Raw genomic sequence first — 24,542 nt, forward strand, 5'->3', positions numbered from 1 at the left:
ATTTTAGAACATCTATTATAACCTCCCTGTAGGCATTTTAAGTGTGGGAAGATCCAGTGCCTAAGCTCTTCCTCCAGACCCATAGAAAACAACGCTGTGGCCATAGACACCACCATCACGGTACAAGGGAGACGTGTGCTCTGCAGGGGGACCCATGTTTACAGAATCACTGATGAAGAAGATATGATGGATCCCGGACTGGTCCTTTCTGGAACTAAATGTGGAGAAAACCAGGTAAGGCCTACACTTCAAAAGCTTTATTCATGCAAAAATTTGAAATACAGTATATCTCATATTGGATTGCCCATTGCAGCCCATCAGATTATTCCTGTAATTCTCTTGGAGTGCACATTTCCAGGAAGCCTCTATCTAAAGCCCTGCACTTACCCCATATACAGTATGTCACCAAGTTGCACCAAGATTGCATTCGAAAGTTGGGCTACAAGTGTAAATGGAGCCTTCTTGAACACTGCCAGGCTTTTATCCCTAGTATTCGGAAAAGTCCCAACCCACAGACAATAAGGCAATGGTTTGCCCAAGTGAATGACATCCAAGTGATGGAAGACATTACAGCGACCCTCAGAGGCAGGATGTCTGATCAAAACAAAGATGGCTCTACTGGGAAGAAGAAAAATCCTCCTCCCAGCACAAGAAAATGGTATAGAGCTTAGTCTAGCTTATTTAAGGCCAAGCCTGGTGCCATCTTATGTTGGCCCCCCTTAAGGAGTTACCAATACCAACAATCTTTTCTATGCTTGTACACATGAAGAATCTTAGATAGTGATATGGAGGGGGGACCCCCCTTTTTTCTCCTTTACCCCCATAATACTAAATTGACCAAGAACCTCAAATTCCCTGGCCTCTCCTCCAGCCCACATGTTCTCTCCTTTCTCCCTACTCTTTGTTCCCTACTGTCTGTCCTGGGAACTCATCCCGGATATTGTCCAATTCCTACAATACAAGGAAAAATAAAACCTAGAAGGGTCTGAACTAAACCTGGCATTGGTTGCTCAAGTTTTCCTTACAGTGTTGTTATGATTTATTTCTTTAGTTGATATTATCAGAGCACTGACTCTGGATCTTATGTACCGATGTATGAAAACCTTGTTACTCTGACCCATGTCAATATTCTTTGTAAGGCTTCATTCACACGAGGCGGACTCCGTTCCTACGGAGTCCGCCTACTTCCGCCAGCTCAGCGGAAGATCAGTCCGCAGATCTCCGCTGAGCCGACGGATGACAAGCTCCTCTCTGCTCATTGAGCGGGGAGGAGCTTGTCAGGCGCCGCTGTGTCCTATGGAGCGATCTGGTGAAAACGGACAGCATGTCCGTTTTCATCAGATCTTACCCGATCCGATCCGCATGGACGGATGGGGACGTGCCCCCCATACGTCTGTTTTTAGCGGATCAGATAGGGTCGGATGTCAGCGGACATGTCTCCGCTGACATCCGACGCTCCATAGGGATGCATGGAGCGGCCGTTCAGGTCCGCCGTCAAAACTGACAGGCGGACCTGAACGGTCCGTCCGTGTGAATGGGGCCTAACTGATGTTCATGCTGTTTGAGACTGTGTTGTCCTCATTTACCTAAATAAAAGTACACACGGCTTGGAATCCCATCAGGAAAAATAACGTTGGTTTTCCTGACGAGATTCCTGGCAAGCTTGCCTTGCAAAGCAGTGTATATAGACAGCCACTGAAAAGAACTGCCGTTCTTTTAAATGGCAAGAACGCAGTGACATCATTGACTACGACCAGCCGGCATCTCGTCACATTCAATTTCGTCGCCGCTATCTTACTACACCCCACACTAACTTTGTATGCTACCGCGCATGCGTCGAAGTGTTATCCAGCATACGTTTCGTTACCCTGCAGGTAAGCATACAGCGACCAGTTTTCTCGGCAGGAAACACTCTGCCCGTAATCCTGACGGGAAAATAGAGAACAGGGTTCTCTATTTTCCCGTCAGGATTCCCGACTGTTTTTACTGACGGTAAAACTGCTAGGGAGCATACACACAACCGGGATTCCCGGCCAAATACTCTCCTGGCAGTTTTCCTGTCTGGAAAACCGGTCTTGTGTACGAGGCTTTTCAATCAACATTGTACAAGTTCAGTTAGGTATAGTAAAAAAATAGCAACCAATCATATTTTAGTAGGCTTAAAAAAAATCAGACCAATGAAAGATGCTATCTATTAGTGAATTTTACACATTGCTGTTTGCCTTATGGAACACAAGCCAGAGAGTTTAGCCATGTATGTTCTGTACCTGAATGCATTTGTATTTATTTGCTTTGTCCAGATTTGCTTTGAGGGACAGTGCCGAAATACCTCCTTCCTTCAAGTGGATGAGTGTACAAAGAAGTGCAATGGAAAAGGGGTGAGAATCTGAACTCACTTGGAATCCAAATATGTAACAGTATAATGGGGTGTTCTAGGCAGAAAGTGACATTTTAAACAGTGAACATCCCCCTCACACTGCAAAGGAATAAATGTTTGTACAGTTTAGGGGTGCAGAGGTTGTAATACCTTATTTCTGGCCCCAGCTAGCTTCCTCTATCCATGCAACCAATCCATCACTGCTGCCTTTCTTAAGCCTCATACATACGATTGGACTTCCATCTGACTTTTCTGTGGATTTTGCTCCAAAGGAAATTGTCTGAGAACTTGTTATGCATACACACTTTTTCAGCCAACTTTCACCAAATCACATGCTTTTTCTGCTCTTTACCGCCACCCTTTGGGCAACTTCTGCTATTGTTGTCTGATCTTTAGCATTGGTTCTGAGCACGCGTGTTTGTACTTTGGACTTTAGTCCGATGGACTTGTGTACACTCGATCGGATTTTCTCCATCGGATATTTGTTGCCGGAAAGTTTTTCTGTTCTCACAGCGAACATTTGTTTGATGAAAAAGCAAAAACGTTTGTCCGATTGAGCATACATACGGTCGGATTGTCCGATCAAACCGGTCCGTCTGAGTTTTTTTGTCAAAAAAGTCAGATCGTGTGTATGGGCCTTAATGTGCTCTCAGCTACATACAATGCAGGTAATGAAGCAGAGGGACCACCAACAGCCTGGAGCTTTGTGTATAAGAGAAGAGCTTTGGTTCCTGCCAGACTGGGGGATAGAGTAAGTATTACATCTCATCCCTTCAGTAAATGAGCAATTAACCCTTGTGAGGGGATTAGGGGTGGAGTACTGCAAGGGTAGATTTTGTTTAATTCCTGGGGTTCGCCTTTAACTTCTTTATTTTTAAATTAGCTTTTAGCTACGTAAACTTGTGAAATCTAGTTCACCACACTATAGCGATATACAGCTACAGCTACAGCATGGCTCTCCAGTTCTGGGATCGCGTCCGTTGGGCACGCATTGGGTAGTGTCTGTGATCGCTGTATCACTTGGACACAGCGGATCACAGATTGGGGTAACGGTCCAATCACACTGGCCCTTTACCATGTGATCAGCTGTGTCTAATCACAGCTGGTCACATGTAAACAGCCCTGCCGGTTATTAGTATGCCATCACCCTCCTGTTTACCTCATGTTGAAAATGAAGGTCCCAATTTTGGATTGTTCCCAGAAAAGTAATGGAGGGGAAATCTTCCAATGGGAACACTAGTTCTGGTGACCTTGGGGTCCCCAAGAAATTCCATTAATTTGCAAGGATTTCTCTCACTTCCTATTTGGCTATGGAACAGGAAGTGAAGGGAAATCTCTGAAATGGGACACAGATGGTGAAAAAAATCTGACAGGGATTATAACCCTCCCTTGCTCTATCCAAAATGAAATTTAACTAGTGAAATGGTAACAGGTGCAGAAGAGGAGCTAGGTTTTAGGATATTATCAACTTATTAAGCAATCTGCAGGTAACCTCGATCTGTATATGTCTCTATTTTAAATGAGTGTACATATTGCATTTCATGAAGCTCACCGAACACTTTTTAGCAATTGGCTTCCCTACAGCATTTTCATACAGCATTGGGCACATTCACCCCTTTCTTCCCTTTGATGAAGTTTATTAGGAGAATCACACACATGTTTAAAACATCTCTGCTGCCACCTTGTGGACAAATATAAATATTATGTAATTTTTGCTGTACTACCGTATTTTATTTATTATTATTTATACAGGATTTATATAGCGCCAACAGTGCCAAAAACACAGCGCTTTACAATATTTTTACCTGCCTGGACAGAAATGTGAAGGCTACACTGATTCCTTTTTTTTTTAAGGTGGTAGGTCTGTTATTGTCATCCTAATACTTCCTTCACTCCTTGAGCAATCATAAACCCAGAACAAGAATATTCATATTAATTGTCCTTTATAAATTTTTCTTTTTTTTCTTTGAAGCTCCGCAGTGCAGTGAAAACACACAAAGCTAAACACCAGGTGCATAAAACAATGTGAGCACACAAAAAAGTGCACAAGGGTTTACACATGATCTTCCACCAAAGAGAAAAGGACCCTGGTCCTGATGCACCTGTGCACAAGGCTCCTGAGAGGGACTGAGTGGTCCACCCAGCTGAGACCAGGTGGACCCATTTCTTCAGGAGGCCTGTTGAAGCAAGGCCTACCCAAGTACTAGGTGGGGCTCCCCTGAAGAGAGACCCCATGGGAGGGGGAGAGCAGGACCAAAAGGCCACATGCCCTAACCTCCAAGACTTTCAGGGCAAGCCCGAGGACCTACACCCTATTAGTCAGGTTTCCCTATATATGTCATTAGTTGCATGATTCTATCGGGTCATTGACAACTAAAGGTGATGGCCCTGGAGTTTGTCCCTTTTTAAAAGCAAGTCAGGGATGGCAGATCCCATATTCCTTCTTTTTCTTTTTTTTACAGTCCCCTTTAAAATCAAATAATTGCTCCCTCTAGGGAAAAGTCCCGTTCAAATAAGTACATTTTTCTCTAAACTGTAATTGCTTCTCTATTTAATAGGTTTGCAATAATAACCAGAACTGTCACTGTGCTCCTGGGTGGAAGCCTCCGCATTGTAACCAGACAGGAAATGGTGGCAGCGTAGACAGTGGACCGGTACCTACTGAGGGTGAGTGTTCTGTTTTCCATCTGGATGGCAGATGGTACTGTTCCCAAACTTGAAGGTCACTCCTACAGTTAGGCAAAGTAGAACTTGTCTCAGGTGGCACCCTCTTGAGAAAAGATTTTCACCTTTGCCCCTGGCTGTTGGCTATTCAGTGGACTTTGAAAAATCTATATTAGTGCATTGTTTCACCAGGCTCTACCTTCTAGGTACATTGGTAGGGGGGTTGGATTTAGTGTGGCTGGAATCAAGTGTCTTTAGTGGCACCAAAGAGCAGAACATTCCAACAAGATCTCTGCACACTAACCCACATTTCTTCCATTTCTTCTTATTTCTAGGTTTACAGTCTGTGGTGCTTTGGGTATTTCTCTCCATATTATTGCTAGCTGGAATAGCGGTCATTGCACCCGTATACCTTTATAGACGCAGGTGTCTGAGTAGATTCCACAAACCAGAAACTAGTCCTGCAGCTGGCTACCTGCACACAAGGTAAATGAACCTTTATTCTGTATTGTTTGCTGATGCCTACATACGGCTTGCTTATACTCCTAACACAGTGACTGGATATACAATATGCAGTGAAACACTTCGAGTGAGCAACACATTAAGTAAGACTATTTAAAACTCAACTCCGGGTATAAAAAGCACCATTCAGTTCAGCTCAGGGGCAGACTGACAACTCATGGGGCCCCCGGGCAATAGGAGATTATGGGGCCCCCGGGCAATAGGTGTTTATCGGGGCCCCAGGCAATAGGAGATTGTGGGGCCCCCGGCAATAGGAAATGATGGGGCTCCCGGGCAATAGGAGATTATGGGGCCCCCGGGCAATAGGAGATTATGGGGCCCGCGGGCAATAGGAGATTATGGGGCCCCTGGGCAATAGGAGTTTATGGGCCCCCGGGCAATAAGAGATTATGGGGCCCCCGGGCAATAGGAAATTATGGGGCTCCCGGGCAATAGGAGATTATGGGGCCACACAGTACAGTATACATACACAGTATACATACACACAGAATACACATACAGACACACACAGTATACATACACACACTAATGCCGCGTACACACGATCATTTTTCAGCATGAAAAAAAAAGTTGTTTTTCAGCATGTCTAAAAAAAAAAGTTTTCCCAACTTCATCATTAAAAACGACGTTGCCCACACACCATCGTTTTTAAAAAATGATCTAGCAAAGCACGGTGATGTACAACACGTACAACGGCACTTTAAGGGGGAAGTTCCATTCGCCTTTGGGCTGCTTTAGCTGATTCCGTGTTAGTAAAAGACGATTCGCGCTTTTTTGTCTGTTACAGCGTGATGAATGTGCTTACTCCATTACGAACGGTAGTTTTACCAGAACGAGCGCTCCCATCTCGTAACTTGCTTCTGAGAATGCGCGGGGTTTTTTCGTCGTTTTAGCCCACACACGATCATTTTTTACAACCCGAAAAACGACATAGTTTAAAACGACGTTAAAAAATGCAGCATGTTTTTTTGTCATTTTTCAGAACCTGAAAAATGATGTGAAGCCCACACACGATCATTTTAAATTACGTTTTTGAAAAACAACGTTTATTCCATGCTGAAAAATGATTGTGTGTACGCGGCATGAGAACATACTGGAGAGGCGGGGCAGCTGAAATCTTGGGATTTTTAGACCAAAAGGATGTCGGTAACGGACATTTCAGGGACAGATGTAAAAAAACACAGATTTTTACATACTGTCCCTGGTTTTACTGAGGCTGGCAACCCTGATGGGGCCCCCTAGTGGCATGGGGCCCTCGGGCAGTGCCCGAATGGTCAGTCCACCCCTGGTTCAGCTGTGTATTTATTAGAAATGTAATCATTAAATATATATTTTGAATTTACCTAGTAGATATCTGAAGCTTTTTTTATATTATTTTCTGTATTTCCTGGAGGAAGCGGCGTATTGTGAGACACTCGGGTTCAACAGCATTGCTCAGCTTTTTCAGGGTAACCCTTGGTGGCAGAATGAGAGAGCAGTGTACTGACCACATTGGTTTGGTGTTGCTTCATCATTGTCCAATCTGCAGGTTAGGGTTGTGGAAAAAATCACTTGGTAGCAGTGCCTGAGGACAGGTTTGGGTTTTGGTCACTGATAGCAAACACGGGAGGCATAAACTCACTCTATTTTCTTTTCTGGACAGTGACAGCAGTGATAAATGCAAAATCGATGCTACCTCCAGACACAGACAACAGACATCAATGGTAAGGTTCCAGATAATTTTGCACTACTTTCATACATTTGGTGTGGTAGAAGGAAGGTTAGTCAGGTAGAAGTATCCAAAAGATACCTTGGTAAAGATCGCCAATGACACTTCCACCAGGTAGCCCAAAACAATGAAAATAGTAACACTCAAAATACCCCCAAACTTGTATTAGTCAGATCAGCATGTGAATAAACTTGTGCAAACAGACACAGATTCCTTGTTGCATAAATGTGAATGAAACGGGTAAAAGATGGCTTCGGCTCCTCTTCTTCACCTGTAGAGAACTCCACAGATGTGTTTTTGCCTTTTCAGGGCTTAATCGTAGAGGCAGAGGCCTAGAGGAGTGATGATAAATCTATCTAACAGAGCCCTACATAACAGTAAACACCTGGCAGGGGTTCCAACCTCTCCTCACTCTATCCAAAACTAAGAAAAAAAGTTTTAGGTTTGCATAAATTTTAGGTTGTCTTGAAGAGACCCAAGCAGACATAAATAGGCTTTACGTGTGCTGACCCACATATGTTTTAATCTAATTGTTTGATAGTTGTTTCATTTTGTATCAAATTACAAAACATGTATGGACATGCTTGATGTTTCAGTTGATTATTCCGCACATATAAGTGGAAGTAAAACAATAATAGAAAACGCACTGGCAGGTATATAAACAGAAAAAAGTTGCTGGCAAAAAAAAAAACTATGTGTAGCGTCCTGGAGTTTAGTCGGGGAGCTCCTTGCCAAATTCCTTAGCAGGGGTTAAATTGTTAGAGATCCATTTATTTCTCTCTAAGTTTGGCCTGGTTGTACTTTTCTTTTCTACCACTAGGTGGCCGGGCACTTGGTGGTACTAGATATGAGAAGGAAAACTCAAAGTCAGGTTATGGGTATATGGGGTATCTCCGCCAATGGGCAGGTGTTTTTTTTTAATCCTTTGGCCTGCTGGGAGAACCTATATATTTGGGTGGAGTCAGGTGATCTAGGTTCTGTGCCACCCGGACTGCCGTCTGGGTGGACGTGTGTCGGAAGTAGAAGGGAAGCTGTTGCCACTAAGGGACCAACCACCTTTACCAGGGACCACAGTGATAACTGAATGAAGTACCGAACCAGTATTCTCACTGAACGGGCATGGTGGAGAATCAGGAAACTTCAGGTGGTGATAAAGTCGGGGACCCAACCAGCGGAGGTGACGCTTGCAGAGCAACCTTGTGTGCCAAGCTAGGGACAGAGCCGGTCAGCAGGGGTAAAGCTTGAAGGTCTCCTAAGTGCCAAGCTAGGGACCCAGCAGGGACGTGTGGATGACGCTTGAGGGAGATACCACCTGAAAGCCTTGAGGAGCTCACAGGATTTACAGTTAATGAATCAGGATGTCCAGTGAGAGACTAGGAGCTCAAGGGGCTGAAGAGCTACAAGTAGAAGTTGTAGTAAAGCTGAGAGAACTGTTACGTTTGAATTAGGAACTGTTAAGTACTGTAGCCATAGGGGACAGCAAACCTGCATGTGCAGAAGTGGCACCTTGCTGGGCCATTTCCCTGTACGGCTGTCCTCCTATTGAAGCCTTGGAGTCTGCCTATTGAAGAAACTACTGAAGGGTGTCCTGACCCCAACCCTCTTTCCGTTGGAAAATATAAAAGGACTGTTAAAATAAATAAAATCTCTTTTGCATCCAAGAAGTGTCTGGCGCCCAATGACTTTTACCACCTTTGCACCCACTATGACTCACAACTCACTACATATTGAAGGAGGTCAGTGATCTGTGGCCTCAAAGGTTCTAATTGGACTGGAAGAGGTTAGAGATTTTGCTACATATGTAACAGTGGTAATTGTGTAAATTGCCATGCTAAAATGTGATAATATGTAGGGTTACACAATTAAAGTGAAACATATAACATATAAAAAAAAATGCATGTGCATATATCATTTTTTTTTTTTTTTTTTAATTCTTTTTATTATTTTTTTGCACACAAAAACAGCACAAACAGGTAGGCAACATACCCACCACAATGGTGGCCACGCAGGGCCGACACACACAAAACAGTGACATAAAAAACCCCTGAAAAACTCCCTACCCCCCACCCCCTACCAACACCTTACCCCAATGTGCATATATAATTGAACAAAAGTCAAGATTAGGTCTTCCAAAACAGTGCAGTGACACTTTGAACAAGTGGTGTTCAACCTACTTTGACAATCACCACGTGAGCCTTCACCAACCACAAGCAATGGACTGTTATCAGAACATGAGGACTTCACTACAGAGTCAAATCAGCATACTATATATGACAATCCCATCAAGCAGTAATCTGGTTCATATTGTTTGGAGTTCAGCAGCACATTTCGCACATCCAATCAATGGCAACCATAAAGGCACAAAATTCCACATAAAATGAAAATAGGGGCATAAACGTATGATGTCACCTTTGACGAAACGCATTGGTGTTAGCTACTTGGATCGGTAATTTTTGTGAAGCTTTGTTTGGAACTTCTATCATGCATCTTGGGATTGTATACATACAAAGCGTGTATTGTTTTTATCCATGTGAGTAGTACTCATACTATGAAGTGCAATAAAACCCTTTAGACAATGTGAATTCTTCTTTTTGATTTTCTGTGGAATACGGCTTGATGGGATTGTGTGTGTGTGTGTGTGTGTGTGTGTATATATATACTGATTTGATTCTGCAGTGTCATCATGTTCTAGTAAGAACCCATTGCTTTTGGTAGGTGAAGGCTTGCGTGGTGATTGTCAAAGTGGATTAAACACCCCCTTTCTGCACTGTTTTGGAAGATCTAATCTGGACTTTTTTCACTTACAGTACATATGCACATGCATTTTTTTATTTTATTTTTTCCAGATTATATGTTATATTCAGGGGTCAAGTCCTGGGGGAAAAGTGTGGGAACTCCCACCCAAGATCCACTCCCCCACCAAAAAATAAATAAATGATACGCTCATATGCAGAATTACTAAACCGCATGGTTTTTTTTTTCCGATCCACTGTACCTTAGTAATCCTTTGTTACTGGCAGCTTCCTGTATATGGATTCATCGGGTAGTGTGCGGGTATTCCGTCACTTCCTCGATGCCGCAATGTCTCCTGGGAGCAAGTTCTTTCTAAATCCTTTGATAACTCGCGGCAGACCTCCGCAATGTCCCCTGGGAACAGGGAAAAAAGCTCCTAGGAGACATTGCGGCATCGAGGAAGTGACGGAATTCCCGCACACTACCCGATGAATCCATATACAGGAAGCGTCCAGTAACATAAAGGATTACTAAGGTTCGCCTGCCCCTGACAGTGACTCGAGCTGGGCATCGCCGCTTAGTGAAGGATTGGCTCGGGCAGCTTGGCTGCTCTAGTCCTGCAAAGGGAACTGAGTTCCTGCTGTGAAAAAAGTGCAGGAACTGCGTTCCCACTCGTTCCCGCAGGACTTGAGCCCTGGTTATATTTCACTTTAATTGAGTCAGCCTGCATATTATCATATTTTAGCATGGCAGTTTACACAATTACCACTATATAAGTGGAAGTAATAAGACAAGTTAGAAATTGTTTAATTTTCAGTGGGTATATAGGGCCAGATCCACAAAAGGGATACGCAGGCGTATCTACTGATACGCCGTCGTATCCCTGTTTCTATCTATGCGACTGATTCACAGAATCAGTTACGCATAGATATTCCTAAGATCCGGCAGGTGTAATAGTTTTACACTGTCGGATCTTAGGATGCAGTACCGCGGCCGCCGCTGGGGGCATTTCTCGTCGAAATTCCGCTTCGGGTATGCAAATTGGCACTTACGGAGATCCACGAAGCGGTTTCCCTTCGTGAAGTCTCCGTAAGTTGTTAGGACCAAATCCACAAAGACCCGGCGTAACGGCGAAAAAGGAAAATTTATTATCATACTTACCGTAATTTTCCTTTCCTGATGGACTCCATGGCAGCCTACGTGTGGGTTAATCCCGCCTCCTCTCCAATGTGATAGGACCCCATACCCATAAAAGTTAACTCACCAATAGACTCAGTGTTCCGTAACTATCCCGACTCCATAATTTCAGGGTGGGAACTCCGTCTGCCATGGAGTCCATCAGGAAAGGAAAATTACGGTAAGTATGATAATAAATTTTCCTTTTTCCTGACTGACTCCATGGCAGCCTACGTGTGGGAAATAACTAGCCAAACACACGGGTGGGTATGCTGAACAGAAATATATTTAATTTGTCCCGTCAGCCGACAAGACTGATAAACCAAAATTTACAGAAGACAGTGCTGCAGGTTCAACACAGTAATGGGACATAAAGGTGTTTATAGAAGACCAAGAGGCCGCTCTACAAATAACGTCTGGCGCCACATGACGGGCTGCTGCCCAGGAAGCTGCCATCCCTCTCGTGGAGTGAGCTGTTACCGCCTGTGGAGGAGCCAAGCCCTTTGCACAATAAGCCTGTTGTATCGTCTGGACGATCCAGGATGCGATTGTTCTTGAAGATGCCTTTTTCCCCTTGTTCTTGCCTGAATGCAGGACGAACAGGTGATCAGAACGTCTGAATGTAGATGTAACTTGAAGATATTCAGTGAGTATCTTGCCCATATCCAGAGGGTGAGTCTCATCAGAATCTGGGTTTTTAAAGGTAGGGAGAACTACTTCCTGATTCTCATGGAAAACCGACGAGACCTTTGGTTTGGAGCCCAGCATAGGTATCAGAACCACTCTGTCTGGAAAAAAGGTGAGAAATGGCTCTTTGTGACCCAGAAAACCGATCTCGGACACTCTCTTGGCCGAGGTGATGGCTACCAAAAAGGCTACTTTGGCTGAAAAGTTCTTCAACGAGGACGGGAAGGGCCCCGACATACTAAGTCCATTCAAAAAGTCAAGAACTAACGGGAGATCCCATTTGGGGAATCTTGGTTTCCTCAGAGGTCTCAATCTTGAAGCTCCACGAAAAAACTGTTTGATTAGTGGATGGGTTGCCCAAGGAATTCCAGAAAAGGCTGAAAGTGCTGAGATTTGAACTCTTAGTGAGCTTACAGACAGGGGTAGGTCTAGCCCTGATTGAAGAAAGCTTAGGATGTTTTGGATTTCTGGGTTCTTGAAGGAACTGCCCGCGGTTAAAGAAAATTCCACAAACTTAGACCATATTCTACCGTACACTTTATTTGTGCTTCCTTTCCTTGAGCTCATAAGGGTAGAGATCACCCGAGAGGCGCAGCCAAGGGATTCTAGCCTTTCCCTTTCAAGAACCAGACCGCTAGTTTCATTTGAGCCGGACAGGGATGGAGGAGTGTCCCCTGGGAGAGAAGGTCTGGTCTGCATGGTATTGGAATTGGGTCCTGAAGACTCAGCTGAACCAGAAGAGGGAACCATGGCCTGTTCGGCCAGTATGGAGCCACCATTGTGATTTCCACTTCCTCCGCTAGAAGTCTCTTCAGGAATTTTAGAATTATTGGGATCGGGGGAAAGGCGTACGCCCTCTGAAACCGCCACCGATCCGTTAGGGCATCTGTCCCGATTGCCTGGCTGTAGTAACCCCTCGTGTAGAATTTCTTCAATTTGGCATTGTTCGGGGAAGCAAAGAGATCCACTTGGGGATTGACTCCCAGGGATAATATCCAACGGAAGGACTGATCGTGGAGAGACCATTCGTTGACGTCCACCTGAGTTCGTGACAGGAAATCCGCCTGGGAGTTCTGAATGCCTGGAATGAAAACAGCCGTCAGGTTGACCAGGTTCACTTGGGCCCATTTCATAATGGGCTCTACTTCCTGGAGAAGGGATGAGCTCCGAGTCCCGCCTTGTCTCTTGACATATGATACTGCTGTGGTGTTGTCCATCCTTAGAATTACTGACTTTCCCTTCAGCAGTTGTGAAAAGGACTGTAGGACACACCAGGCCGCTCGAAGCTCCAGGGTGTTCGAGCCTGGATTGTGGAGGCGAGCGTCCCACCTGCCTTGCGCCATGCTTGTGCCGCATAAGGCCCCCCAACCGGAGCCACTGGCATCTGTTGTCCCTGTGACCCACGAAACTGGAGCGATGGAGTGACAATTCAGCAGATTCTTCGGTTGAAGCCACCAGAAGAGGCTGCCCCTCATTGACGATGAAATGTGGATCCGCTGACTCATGCTCCCTGATTTCCACTGCCTGAGAAAGCCGGATTGGAAGGGACGTAGCCTCCAAAGCGCCCATTTCACCATTGGTGTTGTGGATACCATTGTCCCAATGATCTTCAAGCATTGATGAGCTCTTAGGTGGCGAGTACTCAAGGCCCGGGAAATCCTCCCCTGAATTACCGGAATCTTCTCTACTGGTAGGGAGATGGTCTTCCTTACCGTGTCGAATTGAGCTCCCAGATAGGTTAGACACTGAGTTGGCTCTAGGTGGCTTTTTGCCAGGTTCAGGAGCCACCCGAATTCGGACAAGGTCGAGATGACCTGATCTCTCTGTGCCAGGAGAAGGGTTTTGTCTTGGGACAAGACCAGGAGATCGTCCAGATAATGGTACAAACGAATCTTCTTCAGCCTGATGAGGGCTACCAGTGCCAAAAGAACTTTGGTGAAGACCCGTGGGGATGTTGTTAGGCCAAAGGGTAGACATACGAACTGAAGATGTTCCTGGTTGACATAGAACCTGAGGAACTTGTGCAGCTCTGCTGCTACTGGGACGTGAAAATAGGCATCCTTTAGGTCCACAGAAATCATCCAGTCGCCCGGTTGTATTGCTTGTTGGATGGTTGATAAAGTTTCCATCTTGAACTTTTTGTGTGTTATAAATTTGTTCAGGTACGTTAAGTCTATGACTGGACGCCAGGTACCGTTCTTCTTCTGTACTAAGAAGAGAGGGGAGTATACCCCAAGAAACTGTTCGTCTTTTGGGACGTGTACCACTGCCCCTTGAATTTTCAGGAGGTGAATGTAATCTAGAAGGACCTGTCTCTGTTCCAGTGACCCTGGAAGAAGAGTGGAGATGAACTTTGGACAGGGAGGACTGGAAAAGGACCATGTGTGTCCTGAGGTCACGGTCTTGATGACCCAAAAGTCCTTGATTGAGGCCGCCCAGACGTGCCGATAAAGGAGTAGACGAGCTCCTACCCGATCCGCTTGGGCGGATCGGGTAGGATCCCTTTGTCGCGTCCAGTTGACGCTTGAGTAGTTGGAGTTGGTTTGCGGTAGGAGCCTCTACCTCTGCTCCAATTCCTTCTGTAATTTCCGCCAGGTCTGTAAGCGCGAGCTTCCCTAGCGCGATCCGGGCTGTATCGCCGAAATTGGGGTGTTTTTCTTCCTGTTTGGCGCTTGTCCTGAGGAAGGAAACCCGACTTGCCACCCGTGGCTTTGGAGATGGCATCATCCAGCTTGTTACCAAACAGGGTTGACCCTTCGAAGGGAATCTTGCACCAGTTCTGCTTCGATGATGGGTCAGCAACCCAGGGGCGTAGCCAGAGGGCCCGTTTTGCGGTCACAGAAGAAAGCATAATCCTAGCTAACAGGCGGATTAAGTCAACGGAGGCTTCACCCAGGAATGCGACCGCCAGTTTTAGCTCTGCCGTGGCTGAGTTCTTGGCTAGTTCTTCAGAGACGCCTTTGAGGAAAGAATCAACGTTTTCCGTCCAGGCTTCCATGGCCTTTGATAATGCCGCTAAAGCTAGAGCCGGTTTGCACGCTGTGCCCGCTAGGCCATAAATTCTTCTGAGGTCCTGGTCCATTCTTCTGTCCAGGCCATCTTTGAAAGAGACGGAATCAGCAATAGGTAAAGTGACGTGTTTAGCAAGTCTTGTTACTGCCGCATCCACTAGAGGAACATTCTCCAAATGTTTGACCTCCTCCTGTTTGAAGGGATAGAGCTTTGAGGCTTTGTTAGCCATGGAAGATTTCTTGTCCACCTTGCTCCATTCCTCTTCAAAGATACCCTTCAGTTCAGACAGAAACGGGAACGTAGGGCGTTCTTTTCCCAAGCGTTTAAAATATTTTTTCTGCTTGGCTGGAGAAGCAGGTTGTTCCTCCCATAAGAGAGCCTCCTTAATCGCTTTGACGAGTGGCGTCACCTGCGCGAAGTCAAATTCTAAGCCTTCTTCATCACTCTCTAGGTCACCCTCAGGAAAAGCCGGAGTGGAGGCTTGAGGCCGGGAAGGACCTGGATCCTCTAGGATCTCTAAGTTTGGAGAAACAGACCCGTCAGTGTTGGTCTGAATCTGCGTGTGGGGCATGTTCTCTCTTAGAGTTCGTTGAACCACACGTTCCACCAGAGACTCGATACGATGACCATCAGTCTCTTTTTCCCTGACCGCATGGGCGTAGCATCGGTCGCACAATGACTTGCCCTCCGGGACACGAGTGTCACATCCCCAGCAGGCTCTGCGATCAGAGCGACTATCATGGCGGTGGGAGCGGTGTCTTGAGGAGGAATGTGATCTTCTCCTCCGGTGGGAAGAAGTAGATGGAGATCTACGCTTGGACCTCGACTTTGAGGAAGAAGAAGTGCGTTGCGGACTGGCAAGGTCTTCCGGTTCTGGATTGGAAGGGCTAAATAAAAAACATTTAGGGAGGAAACTGTCAACACACATGAAAATGTGACTAGCAGCCCCAAACCCGAACCCTTTCCCGCACATACCTTGTGCGTGAGGGCTGGCCGCCTGTAGACGGTGACTGGTCCATAATTCCCGGACCTGCGTGTAAAAGGTGACACTGATTCGGAACCAAAAAGGAACCTATGGTGCCGAATAATACAAAAAATAAAATGAGTATACTGCCCCTTTAAGAAATTTCTTAACTCATCTGTGTGTGTTTTTTTTTTTTTTTTTTTTTTTAAATAAATGAACAGAACCAACAAAATAAAGTAAATGCATATAAATAAATTAATTTAGTATTAGAAAATAATTAAACAATTAATTGGAATAGACAAGTAGAAAGTGCACAGCAGGAAATGGTAAAATCAATTTAGCCAGAAGCAAAAAAGGATTTCTCACTGACCTGACAGCTTTAGCAGAGTAGCACAGACGGTCAATCAGCTGCTCGCCTGTAGGGAAACCCAATGAACACAGGCCAGCAGCTGATTTTAAAAGGCCCGCCGGTGACGTCACACGTCCTCCACGTACGCGCCTGCGCAGTGGACCGCGAACCCACGGCGCCTGCGCGGCCGCCGCGGGAACCGACGGACTGCGCATGCGCGACCAAGCCTCGCTCCGGGAGTGGGTACAGCGCATGCGCGGGACACAGGCGATGGGGAACCAGGAAGCCACAGGCGTGCTGGAACGCAGAAGCGCTCCAGCCGCCACACATGTACAAACAAACAACAAACAACATAGAATAACAAATAGGCGACTGCCATGGAGTAAGATAAAGATGGACCTTGCCAGCCGAATCCAGTCTTCAGCACACGCCACAGCATATAACAAGATATGCTGGGCAAGCTCTCCACCCGCCCATGGCTGGGATCCGAGCTGCACCGCTTAAAGTATGCCCTTTTCCATTCCTTGAAGAAAATGAATCTGATCCATGGAGGAGGAAAAAAAAGGAACACTGAGTCTATTGGTGAGTTAACTTTTATGGGTATGGGGTCCTATCACATTGGAGAGGAGGCGGGATTAACCCACACGTAGGCTGCCATGGAGTCAGTCAGGAAATTCTAATTTAAGTTACACTGCCTTAAAATTTCTACCTAAGTGCCCGATCCACAAAGCACTTACCTAGAAATTTCTGGCTGTGTAACTTAAATTCCGCCGGCGCAAGGCGTTCCTCATTTCATGGGGGCGATTCCCATTTAAATGAGGCGCGCTCCCGCGCTGGCCGTACTGCGCATGCTCGTGACGTCATTTTCCTGACGTGCATAGCGCGAAATTACGTTACGCCGGGCTTTGTGGATTGCGACGGGTCAATAAAGTTGCGTCGGGAAAAAAAAAGATACGGCGCAAAAAAAAAATTCAAATTCGAAAAAAAAAACGCGTCGCTAGACAGAAGGGTCTGCTTTTACATGGTGTACTAACTTTACACCATGTAAAAGCAGCCCTAATTTTGCGTATGCAACTTAATACTTACGGAGAAAAAACGAAGCAGAAAAGCTTTGTGGATCTCCGTAAGTGCTAATTTGCATACCCGAGGCGGCATTTCGACACAAAATGCCCCCAGCGGCGGATGCGGTACTGCATCCTATGATCCGGCAGTGTAAGTCCCTTACACATGCCGGATCTTCTCCCTAACTATGGGAAACTGATTCTGTGGATCAGTTCCATAGTTAGGACCAGGGATATGACGGCGTAACAGCAGTTACTCCGTCGTATCTCTTTTGAGGATTTGGCCCTTAGTTTGCAAACACAAAGATAGGGTACCTTTTACAAAGTGTAAAGTTAGTACACCTTGTAAAAGTATACCCTTCTTTCCCGCGACGCTGTCAATTTTTTTTTTAATTTTTTTTTTTTCCCGGCGCATCTCTTTTTTCCCCCGACGCAACTTTTTTTACCCGGCGCAATTCACAAAACTCGGCGCAACGTAACTTCGCGCAAAGCACGTCGGGAAAATCGCGTCGGGAGCATGCGCAGTACGTCCGGCGCGGGAGCGCGCCTAATTTAAATGGGACTCGCCCCATTAGATTGGGCCCGCCTTGCGCCGGACGGATTTAAGTTACACCGCTGAAAATTTCTAGGTAAGTGCTTTGTGGATCGGGCACTTAGGTAGAGATTTTGCGGCGGTGTAACTTAAATAGGAAAAGTTAAGTTACGGCCGCTCGTTGTGGATCTGGCCCATAGCGTTTATGAGAAAGAGAAAGCACTTTTTTCCAATTATTTCATTTGATTAGTTTTCTTCTTAATAATGAATGTCTTTGATCAATTATAGAGTATACAGTAATACGACTAAAATTGATCACCAAGTCACTTTTAAATTGGATGAAACAGAAAATGTATGTTATAAAATAATCCAAACTATTATCAAAACTTCAGATCAAATCTAAAAAAAAAGTTTAGAATGATTGATTAGACTGCTGAAGCTCTAATTAACCTGAAAACTTTTTGTGGCATTATTAATTGCATAAAAGAACCTTAAAGGGGTTGTAAAGGTTTGTTTTTTATTCTCCTAAATAGGTTCCTTTAAGCTAGTGCATTGTTGGTTCACTTACCTTTTCCTTCAATTTCCCTCCTAAATGTTTTTTTCTTTGTCTGAATTTCTCACTTCCTGTTTCTCCTCAGTAAGGTGTTCAGTAAGCTGTTCTAAATGACTTTCCACCGCTCGGATGATGGTGGAAAGCTTACTGAGGAGAAACAGGAAGTGAGAAATTCAAACAAAGAAAAAAAACATTTAGAAGGAAAATTGAAGGAAAAGGTAAGTGAACCAACTATGCACTAGCTTAAAGGAACCAATTTAGAAAATAAAAGACGAACCTTTACAGCCCCTTTAAATGAACAAAGACATTGCTTGTTTAATAGGGCCGTGCACAGAGATTAGTTTATTCTTTTGTACAGTTTAACTGCTTGCCGACCAGCCGCCGCAGTTATACGGAGGCAGGTCGGCTCTGCTGGGCGAGAGCACGTAGTATAACGTCACCCCGCCCAGCAGCCAATAGGGGCGCGCGCCCCCCGCTCGCCCCCGCCTCCCTTGCGCCTGCCCGGCGGGCGCTATCGCCGCCGGGCACCTGCGATTGCTCGTTACAGAGCGAGGACCGGGAGCTGTGTGTGTAAACACACAGCTCCCGGTCCTGTCAGGGGAGAAATGCCTGACCGTCTGTTCATACAGTGTATGAACAGCGATCAGTCATTTCCCCTAGTGGGTCCACCCCCCCCTACAGTTAAAACACACCCAGGGAACATACTTAACCCCTTCCCCGCCCCCTAGTGTTAACCCCTTCCCTCCCAGTGGCATTTTTATAGTAATCCAATGCATTTTTATAGCACTGATCCCTATGAAAAAGCCAATGGTCCCAAAAATGTGTCAAAAGTGTCCGAAGTGTCCGCCATAATGTCGCAGTACCGGAAAAAATCGCTGATCGCCGCCATTACTAGTAAAAAAAAATATTAATAAAAATGCCATAAAACTTCCCCCTATTTTGTAAACGCTAATCCAATCAAAAAACGCTTATTGCGATTTTTTTTAACTAAAATAATGTAGAAGAATACGTATCGGCCTAAACTGAGGAAATTTTTTTTTTTATATATATATATATATTTTTGGGGGATATTTATTATAGCAAAAAGTAAAAAGTATGATTTTTTTTCAAAATTGTCGCTCTATTTTTGTTTATAGCGCAACAACTAAAAACCGCAGAGGTGATCAAATACAGGCCCTTCGGAACACGACAGGCAAACCAAACAACTGCTTGGGTCCCCGAGCTGGCCAGGGGCCCCAGCACGGCGGGCCCTTGCCGCACCGCTGTTTTCTCCTGCAGTCCGGTCGGCCGGCTACCATAACCGCGCGGTACAGGAGATTCAGTTTCCTGTTCCCGGCCGGACTGACAGAAAGTGCACACATTGAGTGTTCACTTCCTTTCAGTCCGACCCGGGAACAGCAAACTGAATCTCCTGCCGCGCGGACGCCAACATATGCCGGCGTGTGGAATTCAGTCTTGTGAGGCTCTGCGGAGGATAGAGGTAGAGTGTCTTGTGCGGGGGTATAGCAGTATCCTGGATGGTGGGGAGAGGAGTGCTGCCCATACACGTGTATGCAGGCTAGGCTAGAGATTGTAAAAAATCCTAACATTTTTTTTCTATGCTTGGGGCCCCCAAATTCCTTCAAACGGCCCTGATCAAATACCACCAAAAGAAAGCTCTATTTGTGGGGAAAAAAAGGACGCCAATGTTATTTGGGAGCCACGTCGCACAACCGCGCAATTGTCATTTAAAGCGACGCAGTGCGGAATCGCAAAAAGTGCTCTGGTCTTTGACCAGCAATATGGCCTGGGGGTTAAGTGGTTAAAGGATGCTAGTGAATGTTCGTGATTAACAAAAAACTGATTTGATTTTTATGGTCTCTCTACAGGGCTCAAAAAGCCCAGTCAGTTTACAGTCCAACCACAGGACATCAGATCAAAGGCCTTCATCCAGTCATCATCCTCAAAGCAGACAGCTGGAAGGTGAAGCAACAAAAACTGCATCTCCAGTAAGAATGCCTCCACCGTGCAGGCCAGCACCACCTCCTCCACCTCAACAACCTCCAAAGGTAAAGCTGATCTATAGGACAACTGATCAACTTGGGTGCATTCAGCCTGCCCATACATGGTTCATATCTTGGCCAGTCCCTGCTGAACCAGCCGAGATTCGAACCGTCTATGGCCAGCTTTTTTGTACCATGAGCTGTAGATATAGTAGTTATAATTAGCAGGGGTTCCAGGAGACCAGAGAGTTATTTTAAGGGTTTTTCTGTGTTAAAGGATGAGTTTCCACCTCTTGTAACATGTTTCAGAATCTGCAGCCTCTCTCCTCCCTGTGACAGAGAGCAGGGTATCCTCTTCCTGCACCCGCTGATAACATTTTAGGAACAGCGCAGAGCCCCACACAGCTGAGTCATTCACTTACAGTTTCCTGGTAATGAATGCCTACAAGTACCATCAGCCATGGCAGCTGATGGCTTGTAGTTTTCAATGAACTGCAAGGGTGCTGGTGAGAGCTCTCCTAGTCCATTGATATTCCTGCTGTTAAGTAACTGCTTGCTCATACGAGGTACGAGAAGACAGCTATGCTGAGAGCATAGGTGTGCGTACAGGGTGTGTCGGGTGTGCCTGGGCACACCCTAATCACCCTGTGGTGCGCCGATTCCCACTGCTGCTTGGCTGCAGAGAAAGGGACTGGGAAATCTCTGTCCTCAGTCCCTTTCTCTGTCTCTAAAATTAGACATCAGGGGTCTGTTTAGACCCCTGATATTTTACCAAAGTCCCCCAATGGAGCCCTGAAAAAATTGTAACTTTTTTTTTTATAAAAAATTATTGAAAAAAATATTGTAAAAAATACTGACAGCATCCACTGGTCTACTGACACCAACCTTTGCCCTTCTGACACTGTCTGTTGCCCTACTGCCCTATATATATTTACACACACGCATGTGTTTTTGAGCTTTGGGGTGCACACCCTAATGCAATAGGCTACACTATGACTGAGAGTATGCAGGAGTCTGAGATTGCACCCGCGATCTGATTGTGGATGCAATGCCCTGCAGGCTGCTTAGAAAAACGAATAAATGCAAATTTTTTACTTTCTAAAAGGTCAACTTTGCCTTTAAAAATTATTGAAAAAGGCTATTGTAGGCATAAGGAATACATAGGCACCCTCAAATACAAGGAAAACACAGATATTTCTCAGGAAGAATTCCAGACAAAGGATGCATTTTTCAGGTTGCCCAAGCACAATTTACATTTCTAGCTGTTCTTTCTTTTCTTTTCTTTTCTTTTCTTTTTTCCCACTTTTTTTTTTTCTTCTTTTCTTCTAGCTGTTCTTTCTAACATAACAAAATAAAAATCGTTTAGGTCCATGTTAAACTTTTCATAGTAGGGTTATTTACATGCAAACCATTTTGTTATGTTATTTATTTTTTGTATTAAAGTTATTAATTTTTTTATATTGCAGGTATTGCAACCTCCCAAAAGAGTGCCACCTCCCCTTCCTCCAAGTAGGACACGGCAAACTGCCAAGTGACACCTTAGGGCTGATTCCATATCGGGAATTAAACAGGAGAACTCACGTGTCTTGAATGGAAAGTCTGGACAGATGTGTAACATCAGACATCAATAAATAATGAAGAATTTCCATCCAAGATTTGGACCATCGCCTACACATACTGAAGGCAGCTACGCTGGTCTTGTGTCAGTGATGTTAATATTGCACTAAATGGTTGTGCTTAGGTAATGTGCACTGAACAAACTATAGACTAGTCAGTGCTGTGAAAATGGCAGGTCAGGAGATCAAGGTGGATTGTTTAGGTAAATGAATGTCAATTCTGTTTACAGCCGTTTTAGATAGGAAACGATAATATTCTTAATACGGCATAATACAGGCAACCTAGCAGAGCCATAAGCTGTCAGCAGTTAAAGGGTCAGTCCAGGTAAAACACATATTTCAGGTTTGAGTGGATGCTGGAAAATTAAATCACTTAACAGTTCCTTACATCTCTGGGATTAAAACTGAACTTAAGGCAGCTATAAAACAAAGCATTGAATGCTGTTATGTATTTATTAAAACAATTATTACATGTATTTTCAACAACCAGTATAAATACCCCAATTTTACTTCAAACTCCTGTTGTCCCCTGTACTGCAGCACTCATACTGGGAGAGGGAGGGGCATACTACTTTCACATGACCTCATCAGTTTGTTGCTCCGCCCTCACTGTCTAGGCACAGGCTGGAGTTAGGGTGGTGACCTAGCTGTGTTACTCAAATTCAGTAGAGAAAAGTCAGGTCTGTGCTGTGTGATAAAGCTGTGTACATCTCAGGAATGGATGCAAAGAAATACACGTCCTTTGGCAGGTAATACAGTTCTCTTATATCTATTATAACTGTTAATGTAGCTGTTTGCCTAGGGTTTAGCTTTAGGATCTCTGTGCTTGAATTTCAAGGGCTGCACATCTTCTTATATAGGCCCTATTAGATAATGGAGGATGAAAAATTAAATGTGGGAGCACCCTGACTTGAGAGGGACCAGAGCTGAGTCCTATGTCATAGATTGTAGGTAGATGGTATTCATTTCTCTTAAAGCCCAACTCCAGACAAATCTTTTTCTTTTAGTTGAGGATAGACATAAAGTGGTTGTAAACCTCAGACATGAAATATGAACAACGCATATCCTCCTATAGCAGGCATATGCAATTAGCGGACCTCCAGCTGTTGCAAAACTACAAGTCCCATTATGCCTCTGCCTCTGGGTGTCATGCTTGTGGCTGTCAGAGTCTTGCTATGCCTCATGGGATTTGTAGTTCTGCAACAGCTGGTGGTCCGCTAATTGCATATCCCTGTCCTCAGGGGAGGGCTGGGCCGGGGGGCAGGGTGGCAATTGCCGCCCTAACTTATATTCAAAATTCCCACTACCATTTTATTTTTTATTTTGGTTTTGGAAATCAGGTCGACAACTAGCTGTTGCATTCCAGGAGTTGTAGTCCACGCTCAAGCTTCCAGTAGGTGGAAAAAAGAGCAGCGCAGAGGGAACAACATCTCCCTGGGACTGGATTCTTGAAAGCAGACAGAGGCAGGGCATGCCAGTGAGCCGGGACGCAGAGCTACAGGGCTGGGCGCTGGCTGCAACTTGACCCCAGGATCAGGAGCATTACCCCCTCAGGAGGCCGTGGCATGCAAGGACCTGCTGAGCTGAGATCACTGAGTTGAGAGACCCTGACACCCCTAGCTGACCCCCATCCCCCCCATGTAACCTGACCCAGTGATCAGGTTGCATTGATGGGCACTGGCGTTGGCTGAACTGATGGGCACTGGTGAGGCTGCATTGAAAAAAAGATGTGCCATAAATGGTGAGCTGATTCAGTGGTTCAATGGGCCACTTGACTGGACTATGGCTGCCAGCCCTCTCCTGCCTGTCCTATAGTGTGCACTTGTCTCAATTAGGAGCACTAACTGTCATTTGTGTCTGCTGCCTCTTCCTCTGCACGAGTCACTTCTGACAAGTTTTCCGGACACCAAGAGAAAAAAGATGGCGGGAGTAATCTCCAGCTGATTGACAGCCTCAGCTATGTGCTATGTGAAGGGGGTGTGTCCCTTCTCTCCAATCAGCTGTCAGATCTCTCCTCGCTGAAGTCAGCAGAGTGTAACTTCAGCTTCCCACCCCCTTTTTACTGAACGCTCCGACAAGCTTTATAAGTACTTATGTAGGAGGATCTGTTTCATCCCTGTGTATAATCTGAGGGCAGTCACTTTACTGGGTATATGTAAGAACTTAAAACCTCTTTAAGAAGAAAATAAATACATCTTTAAAACTTTTATTATCATTTATGACCCTTTCATCTCATTTCCTGTCCTGGTGACAGCCAAACAAGAAATAAGAGGCGCAGTTGTCACTGGGATGGGAAGATGTTGACTATTTACCCGATAGAGGTTCTTACTCATCCCCATTTTATTTTAAGGCTGGGTTCACACCTCCGACAGATGCGGTACGCAGCAGGGGTCCGGTCCGTCCCTGTTCTCTGTTTCAGGGATGAATTTTTGCCTGAATTTGGCCCTGAAACAAAGCCAAAGAGGCACAGCATTGCTGTGCAAGCCGCAACGGAGATATGTGAACCAGTTCCCCAGAGAGACGGTCACAATCTCCTGTAATGCTAATTGGATGCGGGGAAAACAGCATCCAATTCACATAGGTGTGAACCCAGCCTAAAATAAACA

At 45.3% G+C, this 24,542-nt stretch overlaps 1 protein-coding gene across 1 annotated transcript in view; it reads left to right on the forward strand.

Annotated features, from left to right (window-relative positions):
• ADAM19 (ADAM metallopeptidase domain 19) overlaps nt 1–22,452 on the forward strand; it is a 143,729-nt gene extending 121,277 nt beyond the window's left edge. The window contains exons 16-22 of the mRNA XM_040345076.1: nt 33–234; nt 2,301–2,378; nt 4,936–5,044; nt 5,377–5,527; nt 7,206–7,266; nt 20,207–20,386; nt 21,787–22,452. Of these exons, the coding sequence (XP_040201010.1) occupies nt 33–234; nt 2,301–2,378; nt 4,936–5,044; nt 5,377–5,527; nt 7,206–7,266; nt 20,207–20,386; nt 21,787–21,855 (850 nt within the window). The 3' untranslated portion in view covers nt 21,856–22,452. The remainder of the gene's footprint in view (nt 1–32; nt 235–2,300; nt 2,379–4,935; nt 5,045–5,376; nt 5,528–7,205; nt 7,267–20,206; nt 20,387–21,786) is intronic.
• The last annotated feature ends 2,090 nt before the right edge of the window (nt 22,453–24,542 follow it).

Source organism: Rana temporaria, chromosome 3 (genome assembly GCF_905171775.1).
Source record: "Rana temporaria chromosome 3, aRanTem1.1, whole genome shotgun sequence".
NCBI lineage: Eukaryota > Metazoa > Chordata > Amphibia > Anura > Ranidae > Rana > Rana temporaria.